A 22,580-nucleotide genomic window follows, 5' to 3' on the forward strand; every position below is an offset into this window, starting at 1 on the left:
CGCCCTACTCAATCTGTCTGCTCCTTTCAGTGAGAAACACTTGGGCAAGTTTTGAGTCCCCTCTGTATTTAATTGGACCAGGTGTGAATTCTAACAAATATATTGGAAAGATAGTTATACTTGTTTTTTTTTAATGTTCAACCTTTAGGGAACTACTGTTTTTAAACATTTAAGTGAACTTTTGATTTTTTTTAATTTCTAGATTTATGTTTGATAAAATTTAAAAGCTTGATTGAATTTTTATAATTCTTTAAAAAAAATTAAATGTCTATTTTTGTTGAATGCTAGTTAATGTAATCCATTTGCTTACTGAGGAGGATTGAGAGGCGATGAATTGGCTGATCATTGTCGACTCCAGATTTCTGGAAAATACATCGCATAAAATGTCAATAATCTAAATTCTTTGGGGTGGGTGGTAATATGCCCCAAGATTTTAGATACAGCTAATTTAGCCAAATTTTAATCCACCTAAACAGCTTGCTTCCTATTCAGTGTCTTGCTACATTGTGGATTAATCACTTGTGTAGCAAGTTACGAAAGACTGGCTGAACCGGCACAGGGGGAAATGAGAATTTTTTCAGCAGCAAGTTCTTATGATCTGAAAGGGTGGTGGAAGCAGATTCAATAGTAACTTTCAAAAGGTAATTGGATAACTACTTGAGAAGGAAAAATTTGCAGGGCTATTGGGTAAGAGCAGGGGAGTGGGACTAATTGGATAGCTTTTTTCAAAGAGCCATCACAGGCACGATGAGTCAAATGGCCTCTTTCTGTGCTGTAAGACTCTATGAAATCTAAATATATTATATCCACAGAATCTTGACTGTCAACAAGGTCCATAATTTTCTCAAATAACTCCAGTAAATTTGTTTGGTGACTCCTCCCTCCCATAATTCCATGCTGACTCTCTCTTGCCAAAGCATAACAACTTCCAGTGGCCACAATTTCTTGTTTCACCTTGTTTTGAATACATTTATGGAAATGCTGGATATTTTTTAAATTTTAAATTCTATCTTAAAAACAATTTTTCCCTCTATCGTATTGCTAACTTCCCTTGCCCTCTTCTGACAGCAGTAGTTTATGCTGGAAAATGTGATTTCATAGGTCCTAACAGCCTTCCAATATTTTGACAGCTGGCCAATCTTTGTGTATGAGGGTGGACAGTGAGTGTTGGGAGACTATTTGACTGTGGTGTATCCCAGCGAAGTATTTGAATACTTCCAATTGGGGTCATCAGATAGAGATCAGGAGTGCAAATAATTGCCATTTTTTTCCTTCCTAGTTCAGGGCCCTGAAGCCAACAGTAATGTACCCATTGTCATCTTGGTTGAGATCAGCTAACTGAGCACATACCAAGATTGAACCTGGGATCTGCCTGGTCTGTCTGGGTGAGTATCGTACGTACCATACCATAAGGTGCATTTAAGGTGCTTGATATTTGACCGTGGTAAACTATCCCTCCTCATCCTTCTGCAGACTTTGACATGGTTGACAACACCATCCTCTTCCAACGCCTCTCCTTCATTTTCCAGCTTGGTGGACTCACCTGGTTCCATCGTTATCTATCCAGTTGTAGCTAGAGAATCTTGTGCAATGGCTTCCCTTCCCACACCATTCCCTCTGGAGTCCCCCAAGGATCTATCCTTGCCCCCCCCCCCCCCCCCCGCTAATACTCCTCTACATGCTGCCCCTTGGCGACAGCATCCGAAAACACGTCATGCTCCACATGTATGCTGACTACACCCAGCTCTACCTCGTCACCACCTCTCTCGACCCCTCCATTATCTCAGATTTGTCACACAGCTTGTTCAATGCCCAGTACTGGATGAGGAGAAATTTCCTTCAACTAAATATTGGAAAGACTGAAGCTATTGTCTTTGGTCCCCGCCACAAAAAATCAGTCCTCTAGCCACCGACTCCATCCCTCTCTCTGGTCACTGTCTGAGGCTGAACCAGACCATTCACAACCTTGGTGTCGTATTTGACCTTGCAATGAGCTTCTGACCAGATATCCGCTCCATCACCAAGATCTACTTCTACCTCCGTAATATTGCCTGTCACCGCCCCTGCCTCAGTTCATCTGCTGCTCAAACACTCATCCACGCCTTTGATACGTCTAGACTTGAGTATTCCAATGCTGTCCAGGCCAGCATCCCATCTTCCGCAGTCCATAGACTTGAGCTCACCCAAAATTCTGCTGCCCATATCCTAACTTGCACCAAGTCCCGTTCATCCATCACCCCTGTGCTCGCTGACATACATCGGTTCCCAGTCCGGCAATGCTTCAATTTTTTAAATTCTCATCCTTGTTTTCAAATCCCTCCATGGCCTCGCCCCTCCCTATCTCTGTAATCTCCTCCAGCCCTACAACCCTCCACGATATCTGCACTCCTCCAATTCTGGTCTCTTGTGCATCCCAGATTTTAATCGAGCCATTATTGACAGCCTTGCCTTCGGCTGCCTAGGTCCTAAGCTCTGGAATTTCCTTCCGAAACGCCTCCCTCCTCCTTAAGACACTCCTTAAAACCTACCTCTTTGACCAAGCTTTTGGTCATCTGACCTAATATTTCCTTATGTGGCTCAGTGTCAAATTTTGTTTGATAATGCAGAGAATAAGGTCAAAGCAGGGAATAATGGTAAAAAAAATTAAATTAAAGACACTTTATCTGAATGCACGAAGCATTTGTAACAAGATAGATGAACTAGTGGCACAAATAGAGATAAATGGGTTTGATCTAATAGCCATTACAGAGACATGGTTGCAAGGTGGCCAAGTTTGGGAACTAAATGTTCCAGGGTAATTGACGTTTTGAAAAGACAGGCAGAATGGAAAAGGAGGGGGTGTAGCCCAGATAATAAAAGATGACACAAGGACAGTAGTGAGAAAGGATCTCGGCTCGGAAGATCAGGAAGTAGAATCAGTATGGGTGGAGATAAGGAATAACAAGGGGCAGAAAACACTGGTAGGAGTAGTATATAGGCCCCCTATCAGTAGCTATACCGTTGGACAGAATATTAATCAAGAAATAGTAGGAGCTTGCAACAAAGGTAATTGAATAATCTTGGGGGACTTTAATCTTCATATAGACTGGACAAATCAAATTGGCAAAGGTAGTCTGGAGGACAAGTTCATGGAATTCATTTGGGACAGTTTCCCAGAACAATATGTCATGGAACCAACCAGGGAACAGGCTATTTTAGATCTTGTATTGTGTAATGAGACAGGGTTAATTAGCAATCTCATAGTAAAGGATCCTCTGGGGCAGAGTGATCATAATATGATAGAATTTCACCTTAATTTTGAGAGTGACTTGCCTGTCCGAAACTAGAGTCTTTAAACTTAAATAAAGGCAATTACAGAGGTATGAGGGGTGAATTGGCTAAGGTAGATTGGAAAAATAGATTAAAAGGTATGGTGGTAGATAAGCAGTGGCTAACATTTAAAGAAATATTTAATAATTTTCAACAAAAATACATTCCATTGATAAACAAAAACTCTACAGGAAAAGTGATCCAACCGTGGCTAACTAAAGAAGTTAAGGATAGCATTAGATTGAAAGAAGAAGCTTGTAATGTTGCAAAGAATAATAATAAGCCTGAGGATTGGGAGAGTTTCAGAAACCAGCAAAGGTTGACCAAAAAATTGATAAAAAGGGAAAAAATAGAATATGAGAGAAAACTAGCAAGAAATATAAAAGCAGATTGTAAGAACTTCTACAAGTATGTAAAAAGGAAGAGGCTGAGACAGGAGAAATTATTATGGGGAATAAGGAAATGGCAGAAACGTTAAACAAATATTTTGTATCTATCTTCACAGTAGAAGGCACAAAAAGCATACCAAAAATGGTGGGGAACCAAGGGTCTAATAAAGGTGAGGAACTTAACGTAATTAATATAAGTAGAGAAAAAGTACTAGAGAAACTAATGGAACTAAAAGCTGACAAATTCCCAGGACCTGGCGGCCTACATCCTAGGGTTCTAAAAGAGGTGGCTGCAGAGATAGTGGATGCATTGGTTTCCAAAATTCCCTAGATTCTAGAATGGTCCCAGCAGATTGGAAGGTCGCAAATGTAACACTGCTATTCAAGAAAGGAGGGAGAGAAAAAATGGGGAACTACAGGCCAGTTAACCTGACATTAGTCGTCGGGAAAATTCTGGAATCCATTGTTAAGGAAGTGGTATCAGGGCATTTAGAAAATCATAACATGATTAGACAGAGTCAACATGGTTTTATGAAAGGGAAATCATGTTTGACAAATTTATTAAGAGTTTTTTGAGGATGTAACCAGCAGGGTAGATAAAGGGGAACCAGTGGATGTAGTATATTTGGATTTCCAAAAGGCATTCGATAAGGTACCACATAAAAGATTATTACACAAGATTAGGGCTCATGGGGTTGGGGGTAATATAGTAGCATGTATAGAGGATTGGTTAACGGACAGAAAACAAGAGAGTAGGGATAAATGGATCTTTTTCAGGTTGGCAGGTGTAACTAGTGGGGTGCCTCAAGGATCAGTGTTGAGGCCTCAGCTATTTACAATCTATATTAATGACCTAGATGAAGGGACCGAGTGTGATATATCCAAGTTTGCTGACGATACAAAGCTAGGTGGGACAGTAAGCTGTGAGGAGAACACAAAGAGTCTGCAAAGGGATATAGATAGACTTAAGTTAGTGGGCAGTGCGGTGGCAGATGGAGTATAATGTAGGGAAATATGAGGTTATTCACTTTGGTAGGAAGAATAGGAAAAAAAACAGAATATTTTTTAAATGGTGAGAAACTTTAAAATGTTGGTGTTGAGAGAGATTTGGGTGTCCTCGTGCAAGAAACACAGAAAGCTAGCATGCAGGTACAGCAAGCAATAAGGAAGCCAAATGGCATGTTGGCCTTTATTGCAAGGGGGGTTGGAGTATAAGAGTAAGGAAGTCTTGCTATAATTGTACAGGGCCTTGGTGAGACCACACCTGGAGTACTGTGCACAGTTTTGGTTTCCTTATCTAAGGAAGGATATACTTGCCTTGGAGGCGGTGCAACGAAGGTTCACTAGATTGATTCCTGGGATGAGAGGGCTGCCCTATGAGGAGAGATTGAGTAGAATGGGCCTATACTCTCTGGAGTTTAGAAGAATGAGAGGTGATCTCATTGAAACATACAAGATTCTGAAAGGGATTGACAGGGTAGATGCTGAGAGGTTGTTTCCCTGGCTGGAGTGCCTAGAACTAGGGGGCATAGTCTCAGGATAAGGGGTAGGCCATTTAAGACTGAGATGAAGAGGAATTTCTTCACTCAGAGGGTTGTGAATCTATGGAATTCTCTGCCCCAGAGGGCTGTGCATGCTGAGTCTTTGAGTATATTCAAGGCTGAGATAGATAGATTTTTGGACTCTAGGGGAATCGGGGGATATGGAGATCGGGCAGGAAAGTGGAGTTGAGGTCGATGAACAGCCATGATCTTATTGAATGGCGGAGCAGGCTCAAGGGGCTGTATAGCCTGCTCCTGCTCTTATTTCTTAGGTGATGCGCCTTTGAATGTTTTACCACTTTAAAGGTGCTAGGTAAATGCAAGTTGTTGTTGTTGGACGTTGAGCGATCGGAGTAGCTATATACATATTAGTTCTCTACCAGTATCATGTAGTGGACAAGGTAGAGGGTAAAAACTGGCTTTAGGAAGGTGGACTGTGTTTGGGGAATTTGAGTATGGAAAGTTGCAATGGCAGTACAGATTGAGCGTCCTGAATCCGGCAACCTTGGGACCGAGGCTGAGCCGGTTTTTGTGTTTTTCCGGACTTCGGAACGTGTTTCTGATGTCCGAAGTCTGGAAATATTGCAACCTGGGCTCGGGCGTTTCCGGACTTCGGACATCAGAAACACGTTCCGAGTCCGGAAATGCCTGGGCTGCTCCGCGTAGCGCTGACGTGTTTCTTCGCCCCTCCCCTTCTGTTAAAGGGGAGGGACGCTGCGAGCTCTGCAGAGCATCCGATGGCCCACACTAGGCCACCAGGGTGGCCTGGTGTCGTGGCCGCAGCCTGGCGGAAACAGTTAGTGGAGCTGTGCAGATTAAGGAGGATAAAACACAACACTGAAGTTTTATTGTATCACTCGCATTTTTCATAGGATTTTTCAAAAAAAGACAACAAAAGTTAATGACTTTTTGAAGTACAGGTTGAGCGTCCAAAATCCAGAGTTCCGGATTCCAGACGACCCTGCCACCAATCGTCCCGGATTCCGGAACTCCGGATTTTGGACGCTCAACCTGTATCAGATTTGTGGGGTTTTAGTCTACTCTACTTGGGTTCCATGTCACCCACCACTCCCATAAGTGGACCCTGCATCCCCTATGGTTTGGTGTGTATCTTTACCGGCCTAATATTTGAATGATAGCAAGACTCGGGGATTGAACAGAGAGCGAGCCCTTGCATTTTACACCAGCTTGCTGGAATTCATCACGTGCTGCCTAGTGATTCGCTCCATAAGCAGACTGACTATACTCTATGGACCAAGACTCAACTGACTTTATTTAAACGAAGCAGGTAAATGGGCAGTATACAGGGCAAAATGGTGCGTTAAATTTCACTATACAGCTCTGTATATAAATGACTAAAGACCCACTCCCTGGGCCATTGCTCTCAACATGCATACATTTTGAAAACAATGCTCAGCTTCTATTTTAGCTGTAAAAACTCTTGTTGGCACCTGACTACCCAACTGGGAAACTAACTTCTCCAATAGTTTCCCACAGAAATATAATTTTAAATCATTTTGAAGTTGGAGATACAGTTGATCTACAAAAGGCTGTAATTTTCTATCAATATTAGATGGTTAGCTGTTCTTTTGACAATGGTATGAGGTGCTTGCAATTGAATGCCATAACTCTGACTATTTAAATGGATGCCACCTTAAACTTCCTATTGTTTACCAGGAACTAGGCTTTGACAGTCTATATTTGTAGAGCTCAAGAAAGCTGCAAATGAACTGTCTGGTTTCAGAGTTATGTTTTCCTTTTGGGTATGTTTCAATCATCTCTTGACCCCTTGGATACTGTTTCTAGCAATAAATAATCCAAATCAGTAATTTAATCTGGGTAAAATATTTATGTTGCAGGCAGACCTTTCTATTGAAGATTCTATGTATCATAATAATCACTCCCAATATAAACAGCAAATGTCAAATGGAAAGGCAACAAAACTGGAACCAGTGCATTGCTCCTTGACAAATTGAAAAGGACTACCTCTTCCAATTTTCTTTCCTCCAACGGTGATGAGTTAGGTTGGGGTTTAATACTTTGGGTACTAGTGGCCCTTTTGTGCCTCACCCAAGTGGCAGTCTAGGCTCACATACGAAAAACAGTGAGTGTGAACAGGTAACGGAATTACAGGGCATCATTCTGTTGCTACCCAAAACCACCGTGCAATGTTCCCGATAGAGGGGCCGGATAGGTGATGTGTCGGAGGCCTGGTTGCCTCCTCCCAACCGCTTCCCCTCAGGGATATCCAGGGCAATTGTCCATTTTACCACCCCAGCTCAGTAGACTTTTCGACCCTAAAGCCATCAATCTAAGGGGGTGGGGGGATGAATACGTAAAGTGACAGACCGGCACCAAACGGAAGGCCAACGGTTGCAAGGCGGCTCGTGCCGGCTTTGCCGCCCGCAGTAACGGGCTCGCGATAGCCGGTGCTCCCGGCGCCTGATTGGCTAAGGCGCTGAGACGACATCACCTCCTGTGTGTTGATTGGCTGCGCGCGGGCTGGGCGGAATACGGCTCGGCGTGATTGGGTGGAGGAGGTTCGATCAGAGGCGGCGTCGAGAGTCGGGGGGCAAAATAGCAACGACGACACATTAGCAGGTTGGCGAACAAGAGGCACGGGGGGCAAAATGGCTGAAACCCAATATTGGTCTCGGAGAATACAAGAAAACCACCACCACGCAGTATTTAACGACGGATTTCTTTACGTGTGGGGTGGCTACGTGGTAGGTGTTACTTTATGACCCAATAAAGCAGCACTTGCGCCTCTAGAAAGTGTGCGACTGCTCAATATGTGTTTTAAAAAAAGTAACCCGCCAGTTTACAACTGTGCCATTTATGCCTCACTCAGTGCTGATAGATACGTACAGTCTAATATTTAAGCAGAAGAGCGTGTATGAGTTACATGAACGAGTTACATGAACGTTCTTGCAGTTTGACAGATTGGTGTAAGCCAAAAATCTGGATTGTCCGGGTTGAAAAAAAAATGACCTGCTGGGTCTCTCACGAAGCCGTCAAAATTGCCACGTGCAGCTGCATTAACGATGCGTGTTTTTTTATGGAGGGAGAAAATTAAACTAGCATCCTGCTTGAAAGAGCCCCACCGTGGCTGGGAATTGGGTGGCACCTACAACCCTACACAAATTCAATTCGTGTTCTCAATCACCCTGCTGGGCAAATTTTAAAAAAGGGAGATTAGATCGTGAATCAGCTGCAGGCTTCTATGCTTTGCAGCATGTGGTGTCATAGTGCTGGAATAAGAGCCCTGGCAGCAGGTTGACTTGTGATAAATGGAGAGATTGAAATAAAACGTTTTAAGTGAAATGAAATCAACTTAAGTTCATTTAAGTACTATTTTAATTAGTAAATGTACAGTGACGATTCATAAACTAAATTCATCCAGGATTTTATAACTTGGGTCACTAGTAAATCGCAAATATCTTGGTGGAAGGGTAAACTCAATAACCTTGTTTCCCACTTGGCATTTCCGTGCATTTAAAAATGTTACTTTTTCAGGCTGTTGAAATAAAGCAGTTGAGATGCTTTGTGATGTCATCAAAGGGCAGTTGTTACAGTGACATGTAAATTAATGTAAATATGAAAGCAGTTTTTCATGTAATTTTAGCAATTGCTGATATGTATGATACTTGGACATTGTTAACTGAACACTAAAGAAAGAACTTGCATTTATATAGTGCCCATCACAACCTCAGGATGTACCAAAGCGCTTTACAGCCAATGAAGTACTAGATGGTCCCCCGATGAGAGTAAACATATCGTAGCAATTACACTCTTGTATTTTTTTTGACAATATTCCAGAGGATCTGAAAATAAAAGTAGCTAGTTATTACCGCACCAATTTGAGTGTTTATCCTTGTTGCCAGTGTTATGTCTGAATAAAGGAAAACACTTTGTTAAAAAGATTAAATATTGGACATCTTTGTTACTTAGCTAGTGGTCACTGATTTAAAAAAAAAAAAATCATGTCAGCATAGGGTTGCCAACCATCCAGGATTGTCCTGGACTCTCCAGGAATTAAATCTTCTGGACGGAGAGCAGTTTTGCTTACTATATGTGGAGCTGCAATATATATATTGATTAAGAATCTGATTGCTCTTGCCCAGCCTAATAGAATCATAGAAGTTTACGACACAGAAGGAGTCCATTCGGCCCATCGTGTGTGTGCTGAAAAGAGCTATCCAGCCTATTCTCATTTTCCAGCTCTTGGTTCAGCTAACAAAAGAAAGAATTGCATTTATATAGTATCTGAGCCTGAAGCCACACAAAAGTTGAACCAGAGGAGGCAAAGGGATGCTGAAAATGTTTCTCAGTTTAAGGTCGAACTGTGAAATCTGTCCAAAACACATACTTTTGCTGGGTTTCTTGATGCAAGAAGAGACCGTTTATCATGCGGTTTGAAGGCAACGTCGATGCAGCGGAAACAATTGGTAGAAGACAGACTCACATCTGCTAGAGCTCTCAAAATAGCACTTGGAATGGAGAATGCTGCCAGCCATGTTAGTGAGTTACATGCCACAGGATCCAACTGCTTCAGACTGAATAGAATTGCTTAACCCTGTTGCAGGTGTGATTAAAATAAATCATTATCCAAACCAGTGTTTTTATAAGAAGGGAATCAAGGGAAATGGTGGTAGGGCGGGAAAAGTGGATTTGAGGTAGATAAACCATGATCTTACTGAATGGCGGAGCAGGCTTGAAGGGCCGAATGGCCTACTCCTGATCCTATTTCTTATAAGTATCATAACTGCGTGGCATTAGACCACTTAGCTAAGTATTGTCGGCAAACCAGTAGGTGCTGCTAGATTGGGGGCAGGGAGAAGAAAGACAGCCCCAAGTCATGTAGCGCTGTGAAATCAACAGAAGAAAAGACAAAAATCCAGTGGCCATTATGTTAATTCCGACGAGAAACCTGATGAAGAAACTATACCACCAGGTAAGGCGAATGAAGAAGAGACCCAACAAAGGGTATCCAGGTACACCTTGATGTGAAGGTGATTGAGAAGCCAAACATTTTAAGCCCAGTGGTATCCTATGCTCTAAAGGAAATACATTGGAGGAATTAGATTGCATGAAACATAAGTGCATAATTGAGAAAATTGGCAAGCCTGATTGTGTCTGTGGTAAAACCTGACTGATTCTGCAAGTGAACGCACCGAGACCCGCATAAAAGCAAGCTCTGATAACAGTTGCCTGTGTGGCTTCAAAGAAGAGGAGTGGAAATTGCTCAGTCCAGAAGGCAAGAACGATATGATTGGGACTATTTCCTTGGTTTCTAGTTCATACCGGCCAGTATCCAGAAATCAGACAGTTTGCCAGTAATTAGCAATGTTGTTGACCAGATTAATGAGCCCAAACTATTGACTAGACCGTTGCGCCTCCTACAACTACTGTCCAGGGGCCCAGACGTCACACCATTCTGTGCAGAATTTGGAAGGCAGTCACAAAGTGAACGAGAAGGAAATACTGGTGATTCTGAAATAGAAAAAACACAGGAACTATTCTAAAGAGTGAGAAGCAACCTGAACAAGCTCGTACCACAGATGTTTCAACAGTTGGTGAAGCAGGTTCAGGAGCTGACTATTGATACTAAGTGTTGGTTAATTCCGTTACCCTTTTAACAGATTTGATAAGCTAGAGACAGTAATAGGTCTGATAATTCACCTCTTATTATTGACAAGACATTAATCTTAAGCGCCCAAACAGAGCAGCGCACACCAGCCTTGTGTCTAACACTAACGTGCATAGATTTAATGAGGAACTGTGAAAATGGCTTCTCCAAGCCTGGTCACAACACCGGGCCTTGAAGGTAGCAAAAGGTCTTTTCCTTTATAAAGTGAAACATTGCATTTCTTCTTTTACCATTAATTGTAATTTTATAGTTTGACGTTTTATGACCACCCAGTTCGAACAGATTGCCAAACAGAGATGAGCGGTCCCATGCCTTTTCACACCATATTGTTACTTCTTTTCATTGCTTTCCCTGAGGCATATCTTTGTTGTAACCAAACTTTGATACATGCTCTATAGCATGTATTGCCTTTAGATATTGTAGCAATCTCCTCTTACATTACCCCCCCCTGCTGTGATGAAAAGCCTGTGTACCAAAATCCTGTGTTTCAATTCTAACAACTATTTTTAAGCTCAATATTATCCACCTAGCTTATTTATTTAATAATCTTTATGAGCCTATCTTTACAGTACAGTATCTTCAGTCCTGTAATTCATCCTTCTGCAATGTTATCAGCATCATTGAGGGGAAAAAGACAGGCTTTTCGAGAACACAATTGAAACCAATTCTGTCTACATTAGTGTTCTGTCCTAGTTAGAAATAAAGTAAACACAACAATATTCTTACAGTAAGGAAGTAGCTGTTACTACTCCTCAGAACTTCAGATGTTTCACCAATTCCAATGTGTAACGAACTAACCACCTCCCAGGATGTTGGTGGTGCTCCCGACTCCGGTGGGAACTCTCATGATGTTGAAACTGAACCTAAGAAGTTACCATCTACTGCTCCTATTATCAGTCCCAGCGTACCCATTGTCAATCCTACTTGCAAATTTCCACAAAGTTCATTTGGACTTGTAGGTAGTTATGAGTGTAATTGTTTTCATTATGGTTCTATTGTTGGCATAACCCATCTTTCCTGCATACTATTGGGAGAGTGCTATGGTTATTTTTTTTATCACAATATTGTAAGGTGCATTGCTGAATTGCTTTAATTTTTTTAAACTGTTAAACCAGGCTCATGCTTGGCGATGATTGTTTTCACCATGTAATTCTGAGGGGTGAGGGGTAAGTGGTATGTATGGTACTTGCATATTGTTAACTGAAGACTAGGTGGCTATCGGGGCCATCTCGTGTTCAGTTAACAATACTGCAAGCACAATGTATCAATTGCACTAGGTCTCTGTTGTATAGTTTTTATTAATCTTTGAGGGATTATTCTAGACGGTCTGAAAATAAAAATATCTAGTTACCACACCAATTTGACTGTTTATACAATCAACAATTACAATTTAAATATTTTTTTAACAGATTTTCAGGAATATTATTCTAAAATAGCTGTCCCAATATTTTGCAGAGTAAGAAGAAAAGTAGCAATGAGAACTGCATATTAAGTGTACTGACCCTCCTCCATCCTATCTAATAATATGGAAAAATTGATTTAATTTCTTGTTGGGTTTCTACGTGGAAGCAGGTGAACATTTTTTAGTGCGATCTGGCAACCCCCATTTGGGGAGTCACTCCTCATGTCGGCAAGCATACGAAAACTTGTAGATTGATGGGGCTAGGTTGATTTTGGTAGCCATGCACATTGCAAAAAAAAAAGTATCAATTTAATACAGGTCCTCACTTTCCCAGTATTAATTTTTCTAATGCAGACAGCTTGCATTGGCATCAAAAACAACCATACCTGGTTACTAATCTACAAGATTTCTTAAGCAGTTGCTTGCCGGTATCAGTGGAATGACACTGCAGAGCAGGGAACCTATCACTTGGAGTGGGCTTCTTTTTGTGAATCATTGACATGACTTGTTCCACGAGGTTGCATCAGATCCAGCATTGACCAGAATATCTTTTACAGTAAATAGATATTTTTGGGGACAAATGTTTGCAATTTTTCACTTTGTTCTGTTAGGAGTCCTTTACATTGAAATTACTTTCCCATCTTTTGCCCCACCAAGTGATTTTTCCCCCCTTTTTTAATGGAAAAAACAACAAATGTTACATCTTTTATTTCTACATTTTTGATGATTAGTAATATATTGTAATACTGCTGCAAGATTAGTAATATTGTTACTTTTTCTATTCCAGACATATGAAAATAATGAAGTTTACTTGCCGAATGATGAAATCTGGGTTTATGAAGTAGAAAGTGGCGTATGGTAAGTAATTTTCTTTGGTGACAAAGTGAGGCCTTGCATTTTTCACCACATGGTTGGAGTGCAGTTTCTGATGTTTACCACGGTACTACTGTGGTATAAACTCAACAGCAGTTTGCCCATTGCTTAATACAACAAATTTACTGTGGCAATATGTCACATGACTGAAGTAAAGATATTGCATATCTTGCTGATAAGAACAGGTCTTGGAGATATAATGGGCCAGAGTTTACTGTAAAATGAATGGTGAGGCTAACCGTGCTCACCGTTATTGATGCGCAAATGGGACAGCAACTTCAGGCGATCGCAGATGTACAGTTAAACACGAAATCTGGAAGTTGCTGTCCAAGATGCGCCACTCTTCCGTAAGCTGCGTGAAAAGGGTATTTCGCCACCTGGCTCCCCATTCAAATATACTGAACGCTGTGAAGTTCCTGTACTTGGTCATGGATATGGACTAAATGCGCCATAGAAAGTTAGGGTTTGTCCATTTCAGTCTAAGTACCCTTTTTAATGGCGTGTTGAATCTTAATTACTGCTAAACAAGCTCTCTGGCACCGAAAATTAACTTTTACAAGCGTGAAGTCTCATTCCTTCAGCTTTTAATTGATGTTGGAGATTTTTTAAAAAACAATTAAAATTTCTTTAACTTTTTCTCTCTCTCTCGCAACCCAGTCTTTCTTTCCCTCTGTACCTGACTTGACACTGAATTCACTATTCTAACTTGTACTTCAGACTCTGCGTGGTTCATTAACAATTCTTCAATCTGAATCGTTAAGGAGATGCACAGTTGCTTGCTCTGTTCACACAGCTCCCAGATACTCTAGAGGGCGCTGCGCTTTTTCGATGGTTGGCTAACTGGAACATCCAGTGTAAAAGCCCATTAAAAAGTCCATGGGCAAGTGCAAGGGTTCGTTCGCCGCTGACTGTAAAATCTGGCCCAATATCTTGTTGGCTAGTGGCAAATATTGAAGTAGTGAATTTGTGGATACACAGTTGCTTGCCCTGTAGAGGGTGCTGTGCCATTTCAATCTCCCACTTGCAGCAACTAGCCGTGCAAAAGCTCATGGAAATTAAATGAGCAAGGGAAAGTCTATGTTCGTTCGCCAGTTACGGTAAATTCTGGCCCAATATCTCTTCTGAAACTTGCTTTAAGATACATGTAACTTGTTATTCCCTCCCCAAAACCTATTTCTTCCAGTTGTTTATATTTTTCTTCTGAAGGTCCCTATTTGTTCTCTTCTTCCTCCCAACCTCCCTCAAAACTTTCCTACTTTTTCTGTTATTTACATAATTTCAATTTTTTCCCCTCCCCATTAATCCCTATAGTTCTTGTTGAAGCTGTTGCTGCTGTAGCACCCGCAGGGATATTTTCCCACTGTCAACCCTCCAATGACCAACACCTGAACTGGTGGACATTGGTCATGAGCTGACTGACTATAGTTGCAACATCTGAAGTCTGTGCCAAAGCACCTTGGAAGCATCATTCCTTTGGCAAGATCACATTTATTTTTGCAGCAGAAAGAATTGGCATTAAACTGAATACTTCAACCCTCTAGTCTTTTGATATCTGTGATAGAAATAGTTTTTAAACTATTTTTTATGCCTAAAAGGGAGCAAGATTGTCAATTATTGTCATGGTGTAAGATTGAATACAGGTTGAATTACATTCAGCTCAGATCTTGCAGCAGAACATTTCTCAGGAGGGGGGAAGGAGGAATTTGACAGAAGAGTGATGCTTGAGTGGTCCCTGACACTTACTGGCAATCGGATACATTGGCAGCAAGAAAGAGAATTTGTACTTGTATAGCACCTTTCACGACCGTAGGACATCTCAAAGTGCTTTACAGCCACTGAATTACTTTTGAAGTGTTGTCGCTGTTGTAATGTGAAATATGGCAGACAATTTGCACAGAGCAAGGTACAACAAACCGCAATGAGATAAATGACCACATAATCAGTTGGTTAAGGAATAAATGTTGTCCAGGACATCGGGAGAATTCCCCTACCTTTCTTCAAAAAGTACCATGGGATCTTTTACATCCACCTGAGTGGACCGGTAGGGCTGTGGGTTAATGTCTCAACCGAAAGATGACACCTGTGACAGTGCAGCCCTGACTCGGTGCTGTACTGAAGTGTCAGCCTAGATTATGTCCTCAAGTCTTTGAAGTGGGACTTGAACCCATGACCTTCTGACTCAAAGGCTACAGTGCTGCCACTTAGCCAAGGCTGACACCTGGAAGTGGACTGTGGGCACCCACCCTTTCAGCTGTAGGTGTCAGGAAGATCAATGAAGAAGTAAGATGGGGGATACTGCTATAAAAATAATTTGCTTCTTTAGTGATTTGATCCTTTTTTTGGCAAGTCACATTATGATTAGCTAAGTCACATACCCTGCATTAATTAAAGTGCGAGTGACTTTAATTGGTACAAACTGGAGCTAAATGGCATTCATTATATCGCCACATTTGGTTTTATTTGATGTATAAAAAATATCTCTGCCTATGTTCCTCTAATACAGGCAGAGACAACCAATGAAAGGAGAGCTCCCTCGTCCTATGTCGGGAAGCTGTGCAGCTTGTCTGAATGGAGTTATGTACATTTTTGGAGGATATGATGACCTAGGATATAGTAATGAAGTAGGTCATGTATCTCAAATGTTTTTATTGTCCTGTTTATCATGTTTTCCAGTTTGCTAAAACAGTTGGGAGATGGAGAGCTACTTTTGCAAAATATGTTCTGTCTTATCTTTGGTACACAGCACAGTACAATGACACTGACTGTTCGAACACCAGCACGAAATACCAAGGAGTGATGGGATTTAGGATTTAGTATTCCACCCCCCTCTCCAACGCTGCTGATTTTAGGCTTGAAGATGCAACACCCCACACTGCTGATTTTTATTTGAGCTGTGTTGTGGAGCTATATTCCAAAAAGGATATTTTAAAAAAACCAACTTTTTTTCTCCTGCCTTTGCCTTGATTGTCGCCCCTTTGCCCTTCTCCTGAAGGTGCTGGCCCGTGCCCGGATACTTTTTCCAAAGCCTCCGGTATCTTGCCTAAATGTCGATTGTTCATACATGAGCCTGGACAGTCAGTGAAGGCAGGCTACTTAACCATGATCTAGACATGCATTTATATGTACTTGCCAGCAGTGACCCTGGATATTGATCAGAAGCCGGGACCCTTTGTGAATTTATTGTCTCCCCTTTCCAATCCAACCTTTCTGAAACCAATTATAGCATCCTTGCTATTCTCATGACGGAAATTGGCTAACTCAGCATGGACCAGGGATCAACTCTACAGTGTTTCTAATCTATATGGATCAGCATCATATCGGGTGGCATATTTTCCCAGCAAAAGAGCATTTTTTGAAATATAAAAAAAATCAGTGCCTGTTGTAATAAGAATTTAGTAAATTGCAATACATAATATTGCAATTTACTACAATTTAATACACAAGCTCATAATACAGTAATTTTGACTATTTTAAAGGTACTGTCTTAACTTCCCCCTCTTTTTTCCCCCTTTATTGATTTTTGCCCCTTATTTTACCAAAGTAACCTCTTGTATGAGACAGGAAGGACGAAGCCGGCTGCTGAGTAACTCTGATTTGCTCTCTTCACCCATTGGGGACAGGCTGGGCCCATGATTCCAGTAGTAGTGAAACTGAGCTAGGGAATTAAATAAGTTGGTTCATATATATGTGTGATCAAAAGTTATCCTGTGTTGCTCATAATAAAAATGATTCTTTTTGATTTAGTTAAATGAACCATTTGAAAGAAGCAAAATTGTATAAATCATAGAAAGCTACTATTGCATCTCTAAAGGTTAGGAGGTTCTGTATAACCTTTTTATTTTACAAGACTATGTTCAACAAGATAAGACTATTATTTACCTTTTCATAACTAAAAGGAATTAATGCCTGTCTCCCACCATTTCCCAACTAAAAGGGTAGCCAGTTGACCTGTTCCAGGTTTTCTGCCTGCATTCTTAGTGTCCCTCAATTAGCTGGTTACCCAGCTTAGAGTGGGAACTCAGTGGAGTGGTTACATGTCCTGATAGCTAAGTCTGTGCACTAATGTGCTCCACTACTAGACTGTCCATTTGTGTAAACTTTTTTAGATGTGACTCTAGAAAGAAATTGACTTAATTTCAGTTTTTGTGGATAATTTATCTAAGTATCCTTTTGTAAGAGGATATGGTAGTAAATTATCCATGCTTTTCTACTTAGAATGAAATTATAAACAATACAGATACAAGAATACTAATTTTTTTTAAACATTTGAAACAGCTGTATTGTGTTAATTTGCAAGTAAAGGATGACATGTTTACTTGGAAGAAGCTCAGTAATTACCAAGGAAATCCTCCTACTCCAAGAGACAAACTTTCTTGCTGGGTATATAAAGACAAGTAAGTCACTAAACTTTGTAATGCAGATGTATTGACACAATTGATGTTCTAATCTTTCTCATTAAAGTTACCTCCTAGAAATTGTAAGTATTATAATATGCATATTGAATATTAAAGTCCCAAAATACCATGTGTGCGCACGTTTGAGGAATAAATATTGGTCAGGACATTGTGAGAACTCCTCTGCTCCTCTTTCAGTAAGAACATAAGAAATAGGAGCAGGAGTAGGCCATACGGCCCCTCGGGCCTGCTCCGCCATTCAATAGGATCATGGCTATCTGAATCTAGACTCGCGTCCACTTCCCTGCCCTCTCCCCGTAACCCCTAACTCCCTTATCTGCTAGGAAAATGTCTCTCTCCATTTTAAATTTATTTAATGTTGCAGCTTCCACAGCTCTCTGGGGTAGCAAATTCCATAGATTTACTACCCTCTGAGTGAAGAAGTTTCTCCTCATCTCAGTTTTGAAAGGGCAGCCCCTTATTCTAAGATTATGCCCCCTAGTTCTAGTCTCACCCATCAGTGGTGTCTTGTACGTCCACCTGAGAGGGCAGACAGGACCTCAGTTTAATGTCTCATCCAAAAGACAGCACCTCCTACTGTGCAGTAATTCCTCAGTACTGCATTGAAATCTCTGGAGTGGGACTTGAACCCACAGCCTTCCAGAGGTGAGAGTGCTACTACTGAACCACAGGTGACACCGTGTAGGACAGCTAAATTTGTAATAGAATTAAGCCCTTTACCTGCTGAACAAATGTTGTTGTACCTTTGTTCCTAGTGCTATAAAAGTTCGGAAAATTCTTAATCACGTTCAAAATTAATATTTGTCAAATGGTTTTGTGGTCATTTTTGCCTTGAATGGAAATTAGTAAGATTTAACAATTAGCTATTACTGTAAATTAAAATTAGTAAATTGTTCTTGCATTTCAAAAAATAACTTTAATTTCTGACAGGTTGATTTATTTTGGAGGCTATGGGTGCAAGAAAATCAGTGAATTAAACGATTCATTTGATGTGAATGAAGCATCCTGGGTAAGATCCTGTCCTTTTTCATTATAAATTTTACCTATTTGGTATTTCACTTCCATTTCTGTGGAATTATTATTAACCATTGTTATCCCATAGAAATTGTTGACTAGCCACATGTGTTAATTTTAGTAGGAAATGCCTTGAACACAATACAGGTAAATGTACTTCAGATGTATATTTACTTAAACATCTACCACCATTCAGTGCAAAACTTTGCAGTCTTTCTCTTTCACCAAAGTTTTGGAATTCTGGCATGAATTTATCCGGCACAGTACATCTTAGTGCAGCCTCTAGATTTTTGTCCAGCAGTTGCAAACGGTACATTGACTTCATCAAAGTGATTGCTGAGAGTATCGATTCACACAATAAAACACACCAGACCCACCCTGTTCTCCATGTGGAACACGTTGGATGCTGCTTGCTCTTTGCCATGTCGTGCACTGTTGGAGCTGCTTGTTATTTATAGGTCTTGCATTTTTCTGTGGCCTGGAGTGGCCATTCTGATTGGTCAAGCTGAAGACAATGCCAGCTCTTCTCACCATACAATGTTGCTGGTCTTTCGCAGTTTGCATGGTGCGGAGTCCAGCTTTTTTACCCATATTACACACCATTTTAGCAGATAACCAATAAGCAGTAACCAAGGAAGTAAAGCACATACAACAATCAAAAACACTCGCACACTGCTTTTTATCTTGCTAGTTTATCAACAAATGCACAAAAAGTTAAAGTGCATATGCCATGCGAATGAGTATTGCAATCACATGCCCATTGACGGTATCTACTAATTTTTTTATTTACTACTCAACTGTAATTAACCAAGTGTGATTTCCCAATTAATCACGTGGCTAGTGGCTAAAGTATTGGGAAACACTGCTAAACTAAAAGATGATTTCAAGATTTACAATTCCAATGAAATAAGACTGATTTTGGCTTACATATAAAATGGACTAGTTAGACTGAATACCTCCCACTAATTGGAAAATAGCACGAGCTATGCATCGCCCTATCTTATAAAAGCAGGAGTTCTGAAGTAAAATTAGAGAAAACTCAGTACTAGAAGTCAGAAAACAAATTTGGACCAAATCAATTACTATCCAAGTTCACCAGGCCCAGGAATTGACCCACCCAATTGAGAAAGGAATATTGGAGATAGGATGTTACTCCAAGAAAGAAGCATGTAAGGCCTAACCAAGTTCTAGCTGAATATCCATCAATTTGGAGAAAATAGCACAGGCCATATAACCTGTCTGTCCATCTTCTATCTATTTTACAAAATTGGTATGTCTGCACGCACCTCAAGTGTCATCCTCTGACCTCACACTTTGTTGATTTGTTCAAAGTAAAACAGCAACATATCAGAACTGAGAATGTAGGGGGTGTACAAAGCAAAAGTGAGGAAAACAGCTAGAAAGATACCAATGAAGAAACAGCTTAAAAACGTAGGAAATTAACCAACCAATCATAACTGATAAATCAGGAGAATCTACCAATAAAAGAAAGGAGAGGGTAAATTAAAGTTGTTCAAAATACTTTTTGAAAAGTTTTGACCATCATTTCCTCCCTCAGTTTGTTGACTACAGGCTCAAAATGAAGCTTCTAACATTAAAAAAAATTTAAATTACATATTTCACAATAACATGGTTGACTTAAAAAATTGTCTTTTATATCTGAGTATTTTCATTAATGCTTTTACTTGGAGACTTTATGCCCTCAAAAGCCTGGACTTGAAGGTGGTATTTTTCCCAGAATGATTGCTCTGTGCTTGCTTTTGCCTGGATGCCCTGGGCAATGCAGAATTTCCTAGCATGGATCCGTGTTATTCTCTGCAACTGCTGGAATGTTTCTTCTCATGGTGATTTCGGAATGGCTTTTTAGTTGCAATGTTTTGACAACAAGCAGGAGAATAGATTTTAATAGCGCTTATCGGGCAAAGTTTCACATTTTAAGCATTGTTTAGGGATTCCTAATTTCTAATTTTAAAGAAATATAACTGGAGCAATCTGCCTGACACCAAACCAAAGAATTATCTCCTAGGTTAGTAGACTGCATTTTATACAACTGCCAGCATATTTCTTCAGAAAAAATAGGACTGTAATTGAAGCAGAGCTCCATCTTGCATCTTGTAAAATTTAAGTGTGTCTTTTCATGTAAATTTAAAATTAAACTCTGTTGGCTGTTTCCTGAAAATATTTCTGTTGTCTTTTCCTGGAGTAGAACAAATATTAGCTGGGAACATACACATTTCTGTATGAGCTCTCTAGCACAGCTGCTCTCCTGGTAGGAAGCCATGACATGTTATAATCAGGAATTCTTTCCTGGCCTTGAAATGCAAGTTGTGCTTATAAAGCTTGGTGGCAGCCCTTAGAATCATAGAATGGTTACAGCACGGAAGAACACCATTCGGCCCGTCGAGCCCATGCCAGCTCTCTGCAAGAGCACTTCAGCTCTTGCAGAACTCCAGTGTGATACTCAACACTTAAGGGTGATTGTCAATACTATGGCAAGCTAAGGGTGATTGTCAATACTATGGCAAGCTAATCGATTCATTGCACTCAGAAGGTCCTAAGCTTCAGATTGTAGGAACTGTAGAGATTCACGTATCTCTGGTAAACAGGATCGCGTGCAAACCAATATGGTGGGTATATTGTGTTTAATCAGAGTTTAGGACAAATATAACACACTAGTAATACAGCAAAAACATACGACCGTGACAAGCAGCTTGTACCGGACCCGATCAGACAGACGGCTGGCATGCGTGAACAGTTCTCTGGCTTCTGGTCTCTCTCTCTCTCTCTCTCACACTCTCTCTCTCTCTCTCTCTCTCTCGGGCCTTCGATGGTGAGCATGGGATCACTCAAAAGAGCATTCGACCAGCTGTTCGGCTCGCCCTTCCACCGTCTTGTGTGCAAGCCCTTGGGGTGTCACTTTTCTCTTTTTAGGGGTGGGCCTGAGGCCAAGTTATTGATAAGACCTTTTAACCTATAGAGGTTCCTCCAAAACTTCATCAACCAATGACAGCTCAAGTTCATTGTCTTGGTGCTTGGATGAAAGCCCTCCCCAAAAGAGGGTCTCATTACTTCATCCTTGTTTTTACATTTTGAAGGTTCCTCCATTGGAATCCATCTTACCGCTTTTTGCTCTCTCCCTCCTTAACCCAGCAAGTACAAGGCTCCAGTCAGAGCTGTCGCACATTAACCATATCTCACCATTCTGACCTTCACAAGTAAGGTCTATGATTTACTCCCTTTTTCTGCTGTGAACTTTTCTCTGACTATTTTACATTCCCATGAATTATGGTTTCGCGCTGCTTTCAGTGTTTAATAGCTGTTGCTTTATACTTTTTTTCCCTTTCAAAAATACATAGCAACTTGCAGCTGCTTGGGCTATCTCACCTTCATCTAACAAATGGCCCATTCTAAGATGGATATCTTAGCCTCCTCAAATTCTTTTCATTCTATGTCTTTTCCTAATTAACTTTTAATTATCTTCACAAGCAGTTCTGCTAAACAAAACTCCAAATTCTATCTGTGGAGATTATAATATGGTTATTAGTAATAATGGAAGAAACATAGGTTGGGCCTTTACTGGCCAAATTAAAGATACATTAACAAAGTCAAACCCCTAACTTACAAGCAACAGATAACTAGCCTGGCAGGGCCATCCTATGGGCCCCCGTGTGGAATGTTTATGTTTCACCTAATTTAATTGATTAAAAAGACTGTCTCAAATTCTAATGCAAGCTTTCCAGGAAAACGAAACATATCATTTAAAAACAGTATTATTCATGTAGCCATATACATTTTTAGGCACCCCTAGTTTCTAACAGAACTGCTGATCTTGCTTTGGAAAACATCTTGTTGCTATAAGCCATTGTTGTCCAATACATAGTACGTTGTGGCTAAAGCAGTGTTGCTGTAGCCACGCCGCTGGCTAGTCAGCGGTTTCTATTGGACAACACTGCTATAAGCACAGGTAAAGCATGTTGGGGAAAGCCT

At 40.7% G+C, this 22,580-nt stretch overlaps 1 protein-coding gene across 6 annotated transcripts in view; it reads left to right on the forward strand.

Annotated features, from left to right (window-relative positions):
- Positions 1-22,580, forward strand: part of LOC147109224 (kelch domain-containing protein 1) — a 78,731-nt gene that overhangs the window by 10,542 nt on the left and 45,609 nt on the right. For 3 of the 6 annotated variants that reach the window (XR_015080195.1, XM_086002941.1, XM_086002939.1), the window contains exons 2-5: positions 13,079-13,149; positions 15,668-15,785; positions 17,440-17,558; positions 18,510-18,588. Coding sequence is in view for 5 of the 6 variants with exons in the window: in XM_086002941.1 (XP_085859067.1) it covers positions 13,079-13,149; positions 15,668-15,785; positions 17,440-17,558; positions 18,510-18,588 (387 nt within the window). In the remaining variant the exon portion in view is untranslated. Of the gene's footprint in view, positions 1-1,279; positions 1,386-3,814; positions 3,869-7,807; positions 7,966-13,078; positions 13,150-15,667; positions 15,786-17,439; positions 17,559-18,509; positions 18,589-22,580 lie in introns of those variants that run through there. The other 3 variants (XM_086002943.1, XM_086002942.1, XM_086002940.1) reach the window with 3 other exon arrangements.

Source organism: Somniosus microcephalus, chromosome 12 (genome assembly GCF_052327205.1).
Source record: "Somniosus microcephalus isolate GS21.2 chromosome 12, FLI_Smic_1.0, whole genome shotgun sequence".
In the NCBI taxonomy this organism is placed as follows: domain Eukaryota; kingdom Metazoa; phylum Chordata; class Chondrichthyes; order Squaliformes; family Somniosidae; genus Somniosus; species Somniosus microcephalus.